Genomic DNA, 16,617 nt, shown 5'->3' on the forward strand with positions numbered 1-16,617 from the left:
AAAGTAACAGTCACTGATCATTTAATGACCCTTTCAGATTGTCCACCATCTCAGACACACACAATCTTATTAAATTAAATAAGTCTTTTAAATTTCAAAATGGATCCCACTCTGACACACCAGTGGAGGATCCTGACTGTCCGTTCTCTTAGCTCTGAGGATGGGTGGCCAAGCCAGGTGTGACGACGGCTCTCAGACAGGCTCCTCATGCTGTGATCTGTTGTTGTTAGGATTCTGAACAAAGTTGACAGAGTAGGATCCAGTGCCCGAATCCTGGTTTACCTGGAAGTTTGATGTGGACAGACCAAATGGCCGCAGGAACATATTGCCCAAGTCCTTCAGTTTGCCTAATGACAGATAGATAGGGAGAGACATTAAAAAGCTAAATGATGATGAAAAACAAAAATGACCAATAACACATGAAAACACTTACTTGAAGTCAGTATTTTTCTATTGACAATTGCAAATGAGAGGATATTCCAATACACTGTATGGTTAAGCTTTGTTCTACTCTACAAACTCGGTACTTTAGAAGTGAGCCGTTTTCCTCAGCACAGCTCCAAGGGTCAAATTAATAGGAAATGTTGATTAAAGAGCCTCCCTCCCTACACACCGCTTCGTGGTCAATTTCAATTCCAAGCAGTTGAAATGTGTTCCCCACTCCCAGCCTAGTGAGTAGCAACTGGGTCCACACAGCCTTATAGTGAGACCATGATGGAACAGAACCGGCCCTACCACATGTTATTTTAGGGGTCACCCTCACCTGACAACAATATGATTTAAAACATATCACAAGGCACCGTTGTTGTTTTTTTTTTGCTAGTCAGTGAATGTACTTTATAGTCTTTAAAAACAAGTTGTAGAAACATCAAGGATGATCAATGGGGGGGGGGGGAAACGATGCAGCTGAGCTCAATTTAGAGTCTCAAAGCGAAGGATCTGAATACTTATGTAAATAAGCAATCTTAATTTTTTAAATTTTATTTTAATACATTTGCAAAACATTTCTTAAAAACCTTTTTTCGCTTTGTCATGTAAAAAGGGAAGGGGTCTGAATACTTTGCGAATGCACTGCACTTATGTCTTTGAAATGTTTTCCTGGGGGTGCAATCTATGCAAAACAATAGAAAAACAGTTGGTGATCTCATACCCATCATATCGTCCTTCAGCTTCTCATTTCGCTCGTGGATCTGTTGTGGAAGCCGCTGTACGGAGGAGAGGGAGACAGACAGTCGAGGTAAATGACTAGCCATGTGTCTGATTGCTGTGAAGACTACTGGCAGATACGGTTTACCTTCTGCTGATCTTATATTGTACTCATCCTACCAGCACTGTTTGGAATGGAACTTCACAGAATAAAACACTTTCCACTACTTTACCTTCAGGTTGTCTTGGCAACATCCCTGTGGTGGGAACACTGCATTACACCCGACCCCTGCACTAGAGCTAGCGGGAGGTAAACCCTTCACAGTAACACCTCATTATCCATCTCAAGTCAGAAGAAGCCCTTTCCTCTGTTTTGTAATCACTCATCTTCTATCTAGGGTGCTGCATGTCTACACAGCATCTTCCATCTAGGGTGCTGCATGTCTACACAGCATCTTCCATCTAGGGTGCTGCATGTCTACACAGCATCTTCCATCTAGGGAGCTGCATGTCTACACAGCATCTTCCATCTAGGGTGCTGCATGTCTACACAGCATCTTCCATCTAGGGAGCTGCATGTCTACACAGCATCTTCCATCTAGGGTGCTGCATGTCTACACAGCATCTTCCATCTAGGGTGCTGCATGTCTACACAGCATCTTCCATCTAGGGTGCTACAGGTCTACACAGCATCTTCCATCTAGGGAGCTGCATGTCTACACAGCATCTTCCATCTAGGGTGCTGCATGTCTACACAGCATCTTCCATCTAGGGAGCTGCATGTCTACACAGCATCTTCCATCTAGGGAGCTGCATGTCTACACAGCATCTTCCATCTAGGGTGCTGCATGTCTTACACAGCATCTTCCATCTAGGGTGCTACAGGTCTACACAGCATCTTCCATCTAGGGAGCTGCATGTCTACACAGCATCTTCCATCTAGGGAGCTGCATGTCTACACAGCATCTTCCATCTAGGGTGCTGCATGTCTACACAGCATCTTCCATCTAGGGAGCTGCATGTCTACACAGCATCTTCCATCTAGGGTGCTGCAGGTCTTACACAGCATCTTCCATCTAGGGTGCTACGGGTCTACACAGCATCTTCCATCTAGGGAGCTGCATGTCTACACAGCATATTCCATCTAGGGAGCTGCATGTCTACACAGCATCTTCCATCTAGGGAGCTGCATGTCTACACAGCATCTTCCATCTAGGGTGCTGCATGTCTACACAGCATCTTCCATCTAGGGTGCTGCATGTCTACATAGCATCTTCCATCTAGGGTGCTGCATGTCTACACAGCATCTGCCGTCTAGGGAGCTGCATGTCTACACAGCATCTTCCATCTAGGGTGCTGCATGTCTACACAGCATCTTCCATCTAGGGAGCTGCATGTCTACACAGCATCTTCCATCTAGGGAGCTGCATGTCTACACAGCATCTTCCATCTAGGGTGCTGCAGGTCTTACACAGCATCTTCCATCTAGGGTGCTACAGGTCTACACAGCATCTTCCATCTAGGGAGCTGCATGTCTACACAGCATCTTCCATCTAGGGTGCTGCATGTCTACACAGCATCTTCCATCTAGGGTGCTGCATGTCTACATAGCATCTTCCATCTAGGGTGCTGCATGTCTACACAGCATCTGCCGTCTAGGGAGCTGCATGTCTACACAGCATCTTCCATCTAGGGTGCTGCATGTCTACACAGCATCTTCCATCTAGGGTGCTGCATGTCTACACAGCATCTTCCATCTAGGGAGCTGCATGTCTACACAGCATCTTCCATCTAGGGTGCTGCAGGTCTTACACAGCATCTTCCATCTAGGGTGCTGCAGGTCTTACACAGCATCTTCCATCTAGAGAGCTGCAGGTCTAGATCTATTAAGTTATTTGGATTTTTACTAATGATCTTTGAAAGACAGGGTCCTGAAAAAGGGACGTTTCTTTTTTTTGCTGAGTTTAAGGAAAATCGGTCAATTGAAATAAAGTCATTAGGCCCTAATCTATGGATTTCACATGACTGGGAATACAGATGTTCAACTGTTGGCCACAGAAAACAAAAAAAAAAGCACTGTACTTATGTCTTTGAAATGTTTTCCTGGGGGTGCAGGAAAACCAGTCAGTATCTGGTGTGACCACCATTTGCCTCATGCAGTGCGACACGTCTCCTTCACATAGAGTTGATCAGTCTGTTGATTGTGGCCTGTGGAATGTTCTCCTACTCCTCTTTAATGGGTGTGCGAAGGTTCTGGATATTGGCGGGAACTGGAACACGGCGTTGTACGCATCGATCCAAAGCATCCCAAACATGTCTGGTGAGTCTGCAGACCACTGAGGAACTGAGACATTGTCAGCTTCCAAGTAGTATACAGATTATCGTGCCGAAACACGGAGGTGATGGCGGTGGATGAATGGCACGGCAATGGGCCTCGGGATCTCGTCACGGTATCTCTGTGCATTCAAATCGCCATCGATAAAATGCAATTGTGTCCGTTGTCCGTAGCTTATGCCTGCCCATTCCATAACCCCACCACCAGGGGGCACTCTGTTCACAATGTTGACATCAGCAAACCACTCACCCACACGACGCCTGCCCGTTACAGTTGAAACTAGGATTCATCCGTGAAGAGCACACTTCTCCAGCGTGCCAGTGGCCATTGAAGGTGAGCATTTGCCCAGTGAAGTCGGTTACAACGCCAAACTGCAGTCAGGTCAAGACCCTGGTGAGGACGACAAGCACGCAGATGTGCTTCCCAAAGACGGTTTCTGACAGTTCCTGCAGATTTTCTTCAGTTGTGCAAACCCACAGTTTCAGTAGCTGTCCGGTGGCTGGTGTCAGACGATTCTGCAGGTGAAGAAGCTGGAAGAACCTAGGCTGACGTGGTTACACGTGGTCAGCGGATGAGGCCAGTTGGACATACTGCCAAATTCTCTAAAATAATGTTGGAGGTGGCTTATGGTAGAGAAATGAAATTTCAATTATCCACCAGAACATTCAAGTTCTGGTGGACATCCCTGCAGTCAGCATGCCAATTGCACACTCCCTCAAAACTTGAGTCTTCTGTGGCATTGTGTTGTGTGACAAAACTGCACATTTTAGAGTGGCCTTTTAATGTCCTTAGTACAAGGTGCACCTGTGTAATGATCATGCTTTTTAATCAGCTTATTGATATACCACACCTGTCAGGTGGCTGGATTATCTTGGCAAAGGAGAAATGCTCACTAACAGGAATGTAAACACATTTGTGCCCAAAATCAGCTAAAAAAAATAAGCTTTTTGTGAGTATGGAACATTTCTGCTCACGAAACATGGGACTGACACTTGTTGCCTTTATATTTTTGTTCAGTATAATTAACTGTGGAGTTGTTGGGAGGAGTTGATTCTCTGGTAAGTGTATGTGTGTGTACCGGTGTGTGTCGGGGCTGAGGAGATAAGACGAGAGTATTTTAGGAGACCATTTAGTGTCAGATGGTGCATTTCAGATGGAGGAAAGCTTCTATTCCAGGCCAGTCCAAGTCGCGCCTCAAACGGCACCCTATTCCCTATGTATTGCACTTAGTGCACTAGTTAGTGCACTCTAAAAGGGACTAATAGGATGCCTTTTGGGATGCAGGCGCTGTGAGCTTGTGTTGTGTAAGCCTCCCCCTCATGGCTACATTAGTAAGAGCTGCTACTCGGCTCCTGTTATTATTGCAGAGCCTCATTCAGAACAAATCAGGAACATAGAAACTGTCAACCACAAACCTCATTGAATGGAAAGATGAAAAACACATCTTTGTCCAAGACATTTCCGTTTGCCTAGCATTCAATATTTCATGTTTAACAGTAAGGCATTTTTTTATTTATTTGATGAATTTGACACCCTAGCTATTAAACAAGCGAAATCAATGAACTGGTTTAATAACTGGGCCTCGTGTCAAACGCTTCATTATTATTGATTATAATGACTGTTTGGGTTTCGCCAAAGACAAACCTAACAACATTCAATGTAAAATGAAAACCTTTACACAATACTGTTCATGTGTTAATAACTACGACATGAAATGTACATTTACTGAAGACTGTGGTTTTTTTATATATGTTTTTTGGGGGAGTGTATTTTACCCCCTTTCTCGATCTTGTCTCATCGCTGCAACCCCCCCAACAGGTCGAAAAAGGCAAAGGTCGAGTCATGCGTCCTCCGAAACATGACCTGCCAAACCGTGCTTCTTTAACACCCGGGAGCCAGCCGCACCAATGTGTCAGAGGAAACACTGTTCAACTGACGACCGAGGTCAGCCTGCAGGCGCCTGGTCCGCCACAAGGATTCTCTAAAGCATGATGAGCCAAGTAAAGCCCCCCCCCCCCGGGCCAAACCCTCCCCTAACCCGGATGACGCTGGGCCAATTGTGCGCCACCCTATGGGACTCCCGATCACGGCTGGTTGTGATACAGCCCGGGATCGAACCTGGGTCTGTAGTGATGCGGTGCCTTAAACCTCTGCGCCACTTGGGAGACGAAGAGTGACTTAAAATGTAAGCCTTCTCTATTCTGCTAACAATTTTATATTCTAGTTTAAATGTCAGTGGTTGCTACTAACCATGCAGGCCTCTCTGGCTGAAGGCAGGTCGGGGTCTTTCTCCAGAGCAGCCTTGTAGTCTTCCAAAGCCTCATCCAGCTTGTCTGTTTTCTCATAGAGCTCTGCCCTCCGCAGGATCGCTCGCATGTAGTTTGGGTTCAACTCTATGGCTGGAGGTGACGAAAACAAGGACAAGGAGTGCTAGTTACGTAGCGATGGGTATGAATAATACAAATGGCATTTATCCAAATCTGCAGCTGGCGTCAGTGATTTCGATCATACGCCTGGATTGGTTGAAGCAGTGTTCTGGAGTGGGAATTGTGTCTTCTTCACACACAATATACTTGGAAAGAAGCACACGCCATGTCCCAGACAGTTCAATCGTCTGGCACGCCATGTCCCAGACAGTTCAATCGTCTGGCACGCCATGTCCCAGACAGTTCAATCGTCTGGCACGCCATGTCCCAGACAGTTCAATCGTCTGGCACGCCATGTCCCAGATAGTTCAATCGTCTGGCACGCCATGTCCCAGATAGTTCAATCGTCAGGCACGCCATGTCCCAGACAGTTCAATCGTCTGGCATGCCATGTCCCAGACAGTTCAATCGTCTGGCATGCCTGCCATGTCCCAGACAGTTCAATCGTCTGGCATGCCTGCCATGTCCCAGACAGTTCAATCGTCTGGCATGCCTGCCATGTCCCAGACAGTTCAATCGTCTGGCATGCCTGCCATGTCCCAGACAGTTCAATCGTCTGGCAGGCAGGCCATGTCCCAGACAGTTCAATCGTCTGGCAGGCATGCCATGTCCCAGACAGTTCAATCGTCTGGCAGGCATGCCATGTCCCAGACAGTTCAATCGTCTGGCAGGCATGCCATGTCCCAGACAGTTCAATCGTCTGGCATGCATGCCATGTCCCAGACAGTTCAATCGTCTGGCATGCATGCCATGTCCCAGACAGTTCAATCGTCTGGCATGCCATGTCCCAGACAGTTCAATCGTCTGGCATGCCATGTCCCAGACAGTTCAATCGTCTGGCATGCCATGTCCCAGACAGTTCAATCGTCTGGCAGGCATGCCATGTCCCAGACAGTTCAATCGTCTGGCAGGCATGCCATGTCCCAGACAGTTCAATCGTCTGGCAGGCATGCCATGTCCCAGACAGTTCAATCGTCTGGCATGCCATGTCCCAGACAGTTCAATCGTCTGGCATGCCATGTCCCAGACAGTTCAATCGTCTGGCATGCCATGTCCCAGACAGTTCAATCGTCTGGCATGCCATGTCCCAGACAGTTCAATCGTCTGGCATGCCATGTCCCAGACAGTTCAATCGTCTGGCATGCCATGTCCCAGACAGTTCAATCGTCTGGCACGCCATGTCCCAGACAGTTCAATCGTCTGGCATTGTGGAATTAGAACAGAGACGTAACAGACTCACCCTTGGTGCAGTCAGCGATGGCTCTCTCATTCTTATCCTATTAGGGGGAGGGGGGAAAGGTGTTTCAAACTCAGCAGTCACCATTTTGTTATGTATTTGTTTGGGTGGAAAGGTTATGACAAGAGATGACATCAATTCCAAATGACCTGTTGATGTCTTGACCCGAGCCATCTGAATAACCAGGTAGGGATTGTGTATGCCAGTCAAACCTATCCTAAACTTATGTAGCATGTAGCTACAGTAGAGCACCACTAGGGGTCACAAGAGATCTGTCTCTCTTAGCCCCACCCTCTTGGGAGATAATGGTGGTTTACTCAGCGCTTCATTTTAGCCTGCTAGAACAGGATCCTGCACCTCTCCATTTTGGACTGTTTAATTCCGGAACCTATTTGACCGGATCCAGTACCTATCGTGGCATGAAACATAATTTTCACTTTTTGCTATGTAAAAAAATGCAGATAAAAGAGATCAAAGTTCATTCGTCTTGCCTCTTTGTTAATTCTCCTTCCTACACCCCCCCCCCCCTCCCCTCAAAGTCGTGATGTGAAAAAAAAAGTAGATTTCCAGCCCAGGGTTGATATTCTAAGAGTTGATTCGCGTTGGGCCGGGCCGGTCAGGGCTTAAGGTTTGCACAACGTTGTAACCTATACTTGAGACCAACAAGTAGCCGTGGCTGTGTGAGAAGAACACCAGTATCGCTCACAGAACTGGAATGAGATCCCCTTTATATGATCTTTCTCCCTCTCTCCGCTCTGATAGACATGACCCTGCAACTCATCAAGTATTTCTTTACAGATCATATAAAAGGGTTCTGGAGGAGCTATATAACGGGTTCTGAAGGAGCTATATAAAGGGTTCTGAAGGAGCTATATAACGGGTTCTGAAGGAGCTATATAACGGGTTCTGAAGGAGCTATATAAAGGGTTCTGAAGGAGCTATATAACGGGTTCTGAAGGAGCTATATAACGGGTTCTGAAGGAGCTATATAAAGGGTTCTGAAGGAGCTATATAAAGGGTTCTGAAGGAGCTATATAAAGGGTTCTGAAGGACCTATATAAAGGGTTCTGAAGGAGCTATATAAAGGGTTCTGAAGGAGCTATATAAAGGGTTCTGAAGGAGCTATATAAAGGGTTCTGAAGGAGCTACAGTGCCTTGCGAAAGTATTCAGCCCCCTTGAACTTTGCGACCTTTTGCCACATTTCAGGCTTCAAACATAAAGATATAAAACTGTATTTTTTTGTGAAGAATCAACAACAAGTGGGACACAATCATGAAGTGGAACGACATTTATTGGATATTTCAAACTTTTTTAACAAATAAAAAACTGAAAAATTGGGCGTGCAAAATTATTCAGCCCCCTTAAGTTAATACTTTGTAGCGCCACCTTTTGCTGCGATTACAGCTGTAAGTCGCTTGGGGTATGTCTCTATCAGTTTTGCACATCGAGAGACTGACATTTTTTCCCATTCCTCCTTGCAAAACAGCTCGAGCTCAGTGAGGTTGGATGGAGAGCATTTGTGAACAGCAGTTTTCAGTTCTTTCCACAGATTCTCGATTGGATTCAGGTCTGGACTTTGACTTGGCCATTCTAACACCTGGATATGTTTATTTTTGAACCATTCCATTGTAGATTTTGCTTTATGTTTTGGATCATTGTCGTTGGAAGACAAATCTCCGTCCCAGTCTCGGGTCTTTTGCAGACTCCATCAGGTTTTCTTCCAGAATGTTCCTGTATTTTGCTCCATCCATCTTCCCATCAATTTTAACCATCTTCCCTGTCCCTGCTGAAGAAAAGCAGGCCCAAACCATGATGCTGCCACCACCATGTTTGACAGTGGGGATGGTGTGTTCAGGGTGATGAGCTGTGTTGCTTTTACGCCAAACATAACGTTTTGCATTGTTGCCAAAAAGTTCAATTTTGGTTTCATCTGACCAGAGCACCTTCTTCCACATGTTTGGTGTGTCTCCCAGGTGGCTTGTGGCAAACTTTAAACTACACTTTTTATAGATATCTTTAAGAAATGGCTTTCTTCTTGCCACTCTTCCATAAAGGCCAGATTTGTGCAATATACAACTGATTGTTGTCCTATGGACAGAGTCTCCCACCTCAGCTGTAGATCTCTGCAGTTCATCCAGAGTGATCATGGGCCTCTTGGCTGCATCTCTGATCAGTCTTCTCCTTGTATGAGCTGAAAGTTTAGAGGGACGGCCAGGTCTTGGTAGATTTGCAGTGGTCTGATACTCCTTCCATTTCAACATTATCGCTTGCACAGTGCTCCTTGGAATGTTTAAAGCTTGGGAAATATTTTTGTATCCAAATCCGGCTTTAAACTTCTTCACAACAGTATCTCGGACCTGCCTGGTGTGTTCCTTGTTCTTCATGATGCTCTCTGAGCTTTTGACGGACCTCATGATTGTGTCCCACTTGTTGTTGATTCTTCACAAAAAAATACAGTTGTATATCTTTATGTTTGAAGCCTGAAATGTGGCCAAAGGTCGCAATGTTCAAGGGGGCCGAATACTTTCGCAAGGCACTGTATATAACGGGTTCTGAAGGAGCTATATAACGGGTTCTGAAGGAGCTATATAAAGGGTTCTGAAGGAGCTATATAAAGGGTTCTGAAGGAGCTATATAAAGGGTTCTGAAGGAGCTATATAAAGGGTTCTGTAGGAGCTATATAAAGGGTTCTGAATAGCCTAGTACACCATGAGAATGCCTATAATTTGGCCACAGAGGATCAATAGCTTCTTTAAAAATAGCCTAACTGTGGATGGTATGTAGCCCAATAACAAGGCATGCCTAGAGTCGGGAATGCGTGGCAAATCTGTCAGCGAACAGCATGCAGACAAAACAGGCCTTTGGCAATATATAAAATACAATCGTGTGAAAACACAGGTTGGAAAGCAAATGGCTCCTGCTGAAAAGAGAAGACTATATCAGTTTGTAGGCTACCAAAATATTTTATCAACTTTCAACAGTGGAGGCTGCTGAGGGGAGGACGGCTCATAATAATGTCTGGAACGGAATGAACAGTATCAAACATGAAAACCATGTGTTTGATACCATTCCATTGACTCCATCCCGGTCATTATTATGAGCCGTCCTCTTCTCAGCAGCTTCCACTGACTTTCAAATATTGTTTTTTTTACAAAGTAAAACAAGAGAGAGGCTTTTGGCACGAGCTCGTCGGCCATCACCAGCGACTGAGCTGGTCAGTGAAACTGGAAAGCATTTTTAGGACTATAATTTCCTCATAGTGTAGCCTACAATGTCTCCACACATCTAGGATATTGATGGATTCAAGACAAGGTCATGTTTATTGATCACAGACTCTGTTTGTCAGTGTCAAAGTAATGTCCGGTAAGCACTGGGCTTACGTGATATAATTGTGCAATAAAAATGTAGACTTCAGCTGTCTTGAGACTGACATTCAGGAGACCTCAGAAGGGTTATAAATACCCAACCGGATTACCTTAAAAAAGGGCCCTAAGAGTTCACCACTTGGCTAAGTTTAAATGTTACTAGCTATCACTCTTACCAGGTGCAGGCGGGCAGCAGCACGGTTAGAGAAGAGGATAGCTCTCTCCTTGCTGGAACACACAGGGCATAATCCTAAAGCTGCAGTGTACGACTCCTCTGCCTCAGTGTGCTCTGGGAAGATATGAAGAAGTGTCAGTCAATTATCCATCCATGTAAGCATTGCTGCTGGTGTACACATACATACAGTACACAGTGCATTCGGTATGTATTCAGACCCCTTTGCCTTTTTTCTACATTTTGTTACGTTACATCCTTATTCTAAAATTGATTACATCCCCCCTCTCAGTCTACACACAACAACCCATAATGACAAAGCAAAAACGGCAAATGTATAAAAAGAAACAACGAAATATCACATTTACATATGTATTCAGATTCTTTACTCTGTACTTTGTTGAATCACCTTTGGCAGCGATTACAGCCTTGAGTCTTCTTGGGTATGACTCTACAAGCTTGGCATACCTGTATTTGGGGAGTTTCTACCATTCTTCTCAGCAGATCCTCTCAAGCTCTGTCACGTTGGATGGGGAGCGTTGCTGCACAGCTATTTTCAGGTCTCTCCAGAGATGTTAGATCGGGTTCAAGACTGGGCTCTGGCTGGGCCCCTCAAGGACATTCAAAGACTTGTCCCGAAGCCACTCCTGCGCTGACTTGGCTGTGTGCTTAGGGTCGTTGTCCTGTTGGAAGGTGAACCTTTGCCCTAGTCGCAGGTCCTGAACACTCTGGAGAAGGTTTACATCAAGGATCTCTCTGTACTTTGCGCCATTCATCTTTCCCTCGATCCGGACTAATCTCCCAGTCCCTTCCACTGAACAACATCACCACAGCATAATGCCTCCACCACCATGCTTCACCGTAGGGATGGTGCCAGGTTTACTCCAGATGTGACACTTGGCATTCAGGCCAAAGAGTTCAATCTTGGTTTTATCAGACCTGCGAATCTTGTTTCTCATGGTCTGAGAGTCCTTTAGGTGCCTTGTGGAAAACTCCAAGCGGGCTCTCATGTGCATTTTACTGAGGACTGGATTCCGTCTGGCCACTATACCATAAAGGCCTGATTGGTGAAGTGCTACATAGATGGGAGAATCTTACAGAAGGACAACCATCTCCATAGAGGAACTCTGGAACTCTGTCAGAGTGACCATCGGGTTCTTGGTCACCTCCCTGACCAAGGTCCTTCTCCCCCGATTACTCAGTTTGGCCAGGCGGCCAGCTCTAGGAAGAGTCTTGGTGGTTCAAAACATCTTCCATTTAAGAATGATGGAGGACACTGTGTTCTTGGGGACCTTCAATGCTACAGCAATGTTTTGGTACCCTTCGACCAGATCTGTGCCTCGACACAATCCTGTCTCGGGGGTCTATGGACAATTCCTTCGACCTCATGGCTTGATTTTTGCTCTGACATGCACTGTCAACTGTGGGACCTTATATAGACAGCCTTTCCAAATCATGTCCAAATCAAATCAATTGAATTTACCGCAGGTGGACTCCACTCAAGTTGTAGAAACATCTCAACGATGATCAATGGAAAAAGGATGCACCTGAGCTCAATTTCGAGTCTCATAGCAAAGGGTCTGAATACATACATACATATTTTATACATTTGCAAAAATGTCTAAAAACCTGTTTTCGCTTGTCATTATGGGGTATTGTGTTTAGATCGATGAGGATGTTATTTAATCCATTTTAGAATAAGGCTGTAACATAACAAAATGTGTGAAAAAGGGAAGGGGTCTGAGTACTTTCCCAATGCACTGTATACACAGACACAGCTTTAATGTGAACAGTATGTTAGCACTAAAGCACATTTTGGGGCCGATTCTCACTAGCTAGGTTTCCATCCAATTGGTGACGGTTTATCATGTGAATATTCAAAAATCAGAAATCTTGACTTGTTGTGGATAAAAGACTGTGCGTGATGACATAGTGCACATAAAAATACATTTTGTGGTTAAATTCACATGTACTGAATAAAAACATTAAAAAAATTAAATGGGTTTCCATCGCATTTTCAACCCTAATGATGGTTTTCTCACAAAACAAATGTGCGTTATATAGTGAGTGTGCCCACTCTTGTACTGGCAAATGTCTTTTAGCCAACAGCTCGAAGATATAGTATGGGTATAGCCACCATCAGCGGGTTACAACTTTCAGTTACTGTACCACCAACTGAATGATGCTCTGTCCAGAGTACCCCTGAAGTACCCCCTCTTGTGCATTTTACCAGTATTCTGTTGGTCTCATGAGTCTTCTCAAGTACCCCCAGGAGTCCTAGTACTCCTGGTTGGGAACCACTGGTTATACTTGATGAGATTATTATGGACAATTTTTAAATTTAATTTGTCAACCAGCAACCAAGTATCGATCATCATGTCACCAGAATTAAGACCCTCGATATGTATTGGAAAGAAGCATGAAGCTCATCCATCACCCTGTGAAGTTAATCATAATTTATTTAATCTGTAGCTTCATAAACTGCATGCTTTTCCCGACGAGCCGTAGTGGGAGGACCACGCAACATGTCATTGCGTCATCGGTCATTATGTCAATATCTAAGCACAAATGAGTTTCCACTGACATTTCTCGCATAATTAACTTTACCGACATGTACTTTACTCACGTAAAAAGATTACATATCAGCAATAATTTAAGTGAATCATTCTCTAAGATCCTGTTGGCCACGTTTTCTCAACATCCTCCAGCAGTATACAGTTTAGCCTCCAGCAGCTTACCTCCAGCAGCTTACCTTACAGCAGCTTAGCCTACAGCAGCTTACCTCCAGCAGCTTAGCCTACAGCAGCTTAGCCTACAGCAGCTTACCTCCACTCTTGAACTGACTGTTCCCCTTGTCCTTCAGGCTCATGCTCTCCTCTCTGCGGCTCTATGGCACAGCAACAAAAAAAAAAAGATGAGCTCTGATTGAGCTCTTGTATTGCCAACTTACTGACCACCAAATGATGGTTGTAGAGTTTCAAATTGCGCACATTTTTTGTTGTTGTTGACTAGGATGAAGAAGTTCACCTCTGTTTCCTCCTCGGTCATGTCTTTCTCCACTTGTCTCAGATACTCCTCATCAAATTCAGGAGGGGCGTTCTCTTCTTCATTCAGTTCAGTATCAGAATCTCCCCCTTCAACTGCCATACTCTTGTCTTCTTCAGTGCACTCATCCCACGTTTCTTTTCCCTCCTCTTCTTCACCTCCCAATAATGTAGTTCTCTCCCCTGACAACTCGGCTTCTTCTCCTAACGCTGCATTGACGTGTTTTTTCTCTGTGTTTGGTGAACACCCCTCTGTTTCCTGGAATAATGCTGGGGCTTCTGAACAGTCAGTCCTTCTCTGTCTGTCACCCATGGAGCCGTCTGCTCCATTCAGAGACTCCTCACAGTCAAAGAAAGCATCGTCCCCCTGCTCAGTACCCCTGTGGGCTGCAGTGCTTTGGCCGTCTGGACATTCATGCTGTTCAGATACTCTAACATTGGTCTGAGAGTTGGTCATTCTGTCAAGGAGTGCCTCAGACTCCTTGTCTGCTGAGGATTCCATTGACTTTTCTCCCTGTACAAAACTTCACATAGAAGGAGGAATTGCAGTCAGTTTTTACATTGTCAATTTAACCTGTATCTCAGTTTAATCTTGGGATAGATTGTCAGTCACACTACACTGCGATATAGAAATCTGACCATAGAAATCATAGAATTCACATTCTCTATCAATTCTGCCAGTGACATTACTAGCTAGATCAGTGGTCTCTAGCTTTCAGTCAGATCCAACTCAGCAAAAAAAAAAATCTGGCATTTTTTCATTGTTCTGCCCACCTAGCAAAGACTTTTTGTGAGGTCAATGAGTGTCAAATTTGGTCAACAAAAAATGAATGGCTTATTTACTATGTGAGGTTTATTTGCTCAAATATACGTTTTGTAATGTCATGAGTTTATTGATAGAAGTAAAACACGTGACATCCAGGCAACTTTGAGAAAAAACACTATATCAGAGTTGTCTCAACATGAAATGAGGCTAGTAACATAGCATTTATCTCCATTGAATACAGGCGGTTGACATCAACACCCCTCATTGAATATTCAAAAAGGGATTACAATAATGAGATGTATTCACCAAGTCAAAGAGAGAATGTGAAATAAATATATATACCCTTGAGCATATATAGTTTTATTTAAAATGTTATTTAACTAGGCAAGTCAGTTAAGAACAAATTCTTATTTACAACGACAGCCTACCCCGGCCAAACCCCAAACAGGACGACGCTGGGCCAATTGTGTGCCACCCTATGGGACTCCCTATCACGTCCGGTTGTAATACAGCCCAGGTTCAAACCAGGGTCTGTAATGACGCCTCTAGCACTGAGATGCAGTTACTTAGACCGCTGCCCCACTCGGGAGCCAAACGATAGGCGAGAGCTGGACGGCTCCCATTGTTAAGGCAGAGAGACATGCATCTTGTCAGTATATCCATAATCTTCTGACTGTTCAGTTGCACCCTCGGCTAGCTAGCCTAGTAACGTCAGCTTGCTCTGTAACACTGTTACTAGGCTAGCGACATGACACATAAACATAATAATAGCTACCATTAGGTTTGTTTATCTAGCTAGCTGATAACTTTATCCCACCAATTTTTTTTACTTCTGCGACAAAGCTATCTTTCTGGCTAGTCAGCTAATGCTAGCTACCAGTTACAGACACAAATGATACATAATGTGACATCTTTTCTACGTTTTCTATATCTTTGAATACTTGAAACTTAACTATGTATACACCAAAGTAAATATACACAAAAATGGGTTGTTAATGGGTATAATACTGCATATTTAATACCTTGTGGCTACAGTCCTACCTCTAGTCAGGATGACATTTCCTCTGTAATCATCTTTTCCGGCTGCTTATCAAATCAATACAACGCTGAGGCACTCTGGGAAATGTAGTCATTAAGGAAACAGTTGACTCAAATAACGTTTCACCCTCAACATAATCATTAAAGTCCCAGTGCAGTCAAAAACATGATAATCCCGTGTTGTGAATATATTTCCACACTATGAGGTTTGGAATAATATTGTGAAAATTATGATAATGCCCTTTTAATGTAAGAGCATTTTGAAAAGAGAGCTTGAATTTTCAGCCTGTTTTGGTGGGAAGGAGTTTTGGCCTGCCTAGTAGTGTTGACCTGTCATTCAGGGCAGGTGGGGCAGAGCCTTACGTGTTTAGCCCCCAAAAAATAGAAAAATAAATTAAAGTTTGCCTGTTTTTTGCGTGTCACATATCAGTTTACAAACAGTGTAAAAAAAACATTCCCTTACTTAATAAAGCTGCATACAAACATGGTCTCTTTATTGAGTAAGGCAGCTCCAATATGCAGGCGTTTTCTGTGGTGGAGGGGCAGTTCAGCGAATGCACATAGCGTAGGCGTTGGTAATCTTCTCTAGTTGCGCCGTGATTTGCTCAGTGTTCTGTCAATCATATGCTCAAAATTATATGTCTCCCTAATCCAAGATGCCGTAGAAGTCAGGCGTCTTTGTCTTCGTCTTGTCGTGTCTCGTGTATATAACTTTTTTCTTTGCATGTAGTTCATATATATTTTTAAAATGTTTTTTAAACATCAACTCCAACATACTCTCCTGCAACCCGCCTGTGGTATGGATCTGCTATTTTATTTTCTTTTCTTTTTGTCAGGGACTGGGAAACTGGTCAGAATTGAAGGAATGATGGATGGCGCTAAATACAGGGACATTCTTGAGGGAAACCTTTTTGTCTTCCAGAGATTTGAGACTGGGACGGAGGTTCACCTTCCAGCAGGAAAATGACATTAAGCTTACTGCTAAAGCAACACTTGAGTGGTTGAAGGGGAAACATTTACATGTCTTGGAATGGCCTAGTCAAAGCACAGACCTCAATCCAATTGAGAATCTGTGGTATGACTTAAA

At 44.3% G+C, this 16,617-nt stretch overlaps 1 protein-coding gene across 4 annotated transcripts; it reads right to left on the minus strand.

Moving 5' to 3' along the window:
• Positions 1–4: 4 nt before the first annotated feature.
• LOC110533398 (tetratricopeptide repeat protein 1) lies at positions 5–15,626 on the minus strand. 4 transcript variants are annotated; one of them, XM_036989643.2, is made up of 8 exons: positions 15,534–15,626; positions 13,710–14,250; positions 13,509–13,569; positions 10,687–10,799; positions 7,148–7,184; positions 5,732–5,880; positions 1,151–1,205; positions 5–347 (listed from the first exon to the last, which is right to left on the minus strand). In XM_036989643.2, exons 2-8 carry the CDS (start codon positions 14,226–14,228, stop codon positions 193–195), a joined length of 1,089 nt encoding a protein of 362 aa, XP_036845538.2. In that variant the 5' UTR covers positions 14,229–14,250; positions 15,534–15,626; the 3' UTR covers positions 5–192. The 4 variants fall into 4 exon arrangements, with proteins under 4 accessions (XP_036845538.2, XP_036845539.2, XP_036845540.2 ...); XM_036989644.2 differs by having other exon boundaries at positions 15,515–15,597; XM_036989645.2 differs by lacking the exons at positions 5,732–5,880; positions 7,148–7,184 and having other exon boundaries at positions 15,534–15,622.
• Positions 15,627–16,617: the final 991 nt, after the last annotated feature.

This window comes from Oncorhynchus mykiss, chromosome 10 (genome assembly GCF_057628025.1).
Source record: "Oncorhynchus mykiss isolate SJ-2025 chromosome 10, ASM5762802v1, whole genome shotgun sequence".
Taxonomy (NCBI): domain Eukaryota; kingdom Metazoa; phylum Chordata; class Actinopteri; order Salmoniformes; family Salmonidae; genus Oncorhynchus; species Oncorhynchus mykiss.

Bases quoted from the DNA above. Each gene is read 5' to 3' on its own strand.
- LOC110533398 (XM_036989643.2), bottom strand. From the start codon at position 14,228: ATGGAATCCTCAGCAGACAAGGAGTCTGAGGCACTCCTTGACAGAATG. The intron at 13,570-13,709 runs GTGAACTTCTTC...GCTGTGCCATAG, and splicing joins TGACCGAGGAGGAAACAGAG to AGCCGCAGAGAGGAGAGCAT. The intron at 5,881-7,147 runs GTGAGTCTGTTA...CGTCACCTCCAG, and splicing joins CATCGCTGACTGCACCAAGG to CCATAGAGTTGAACCCAAAC.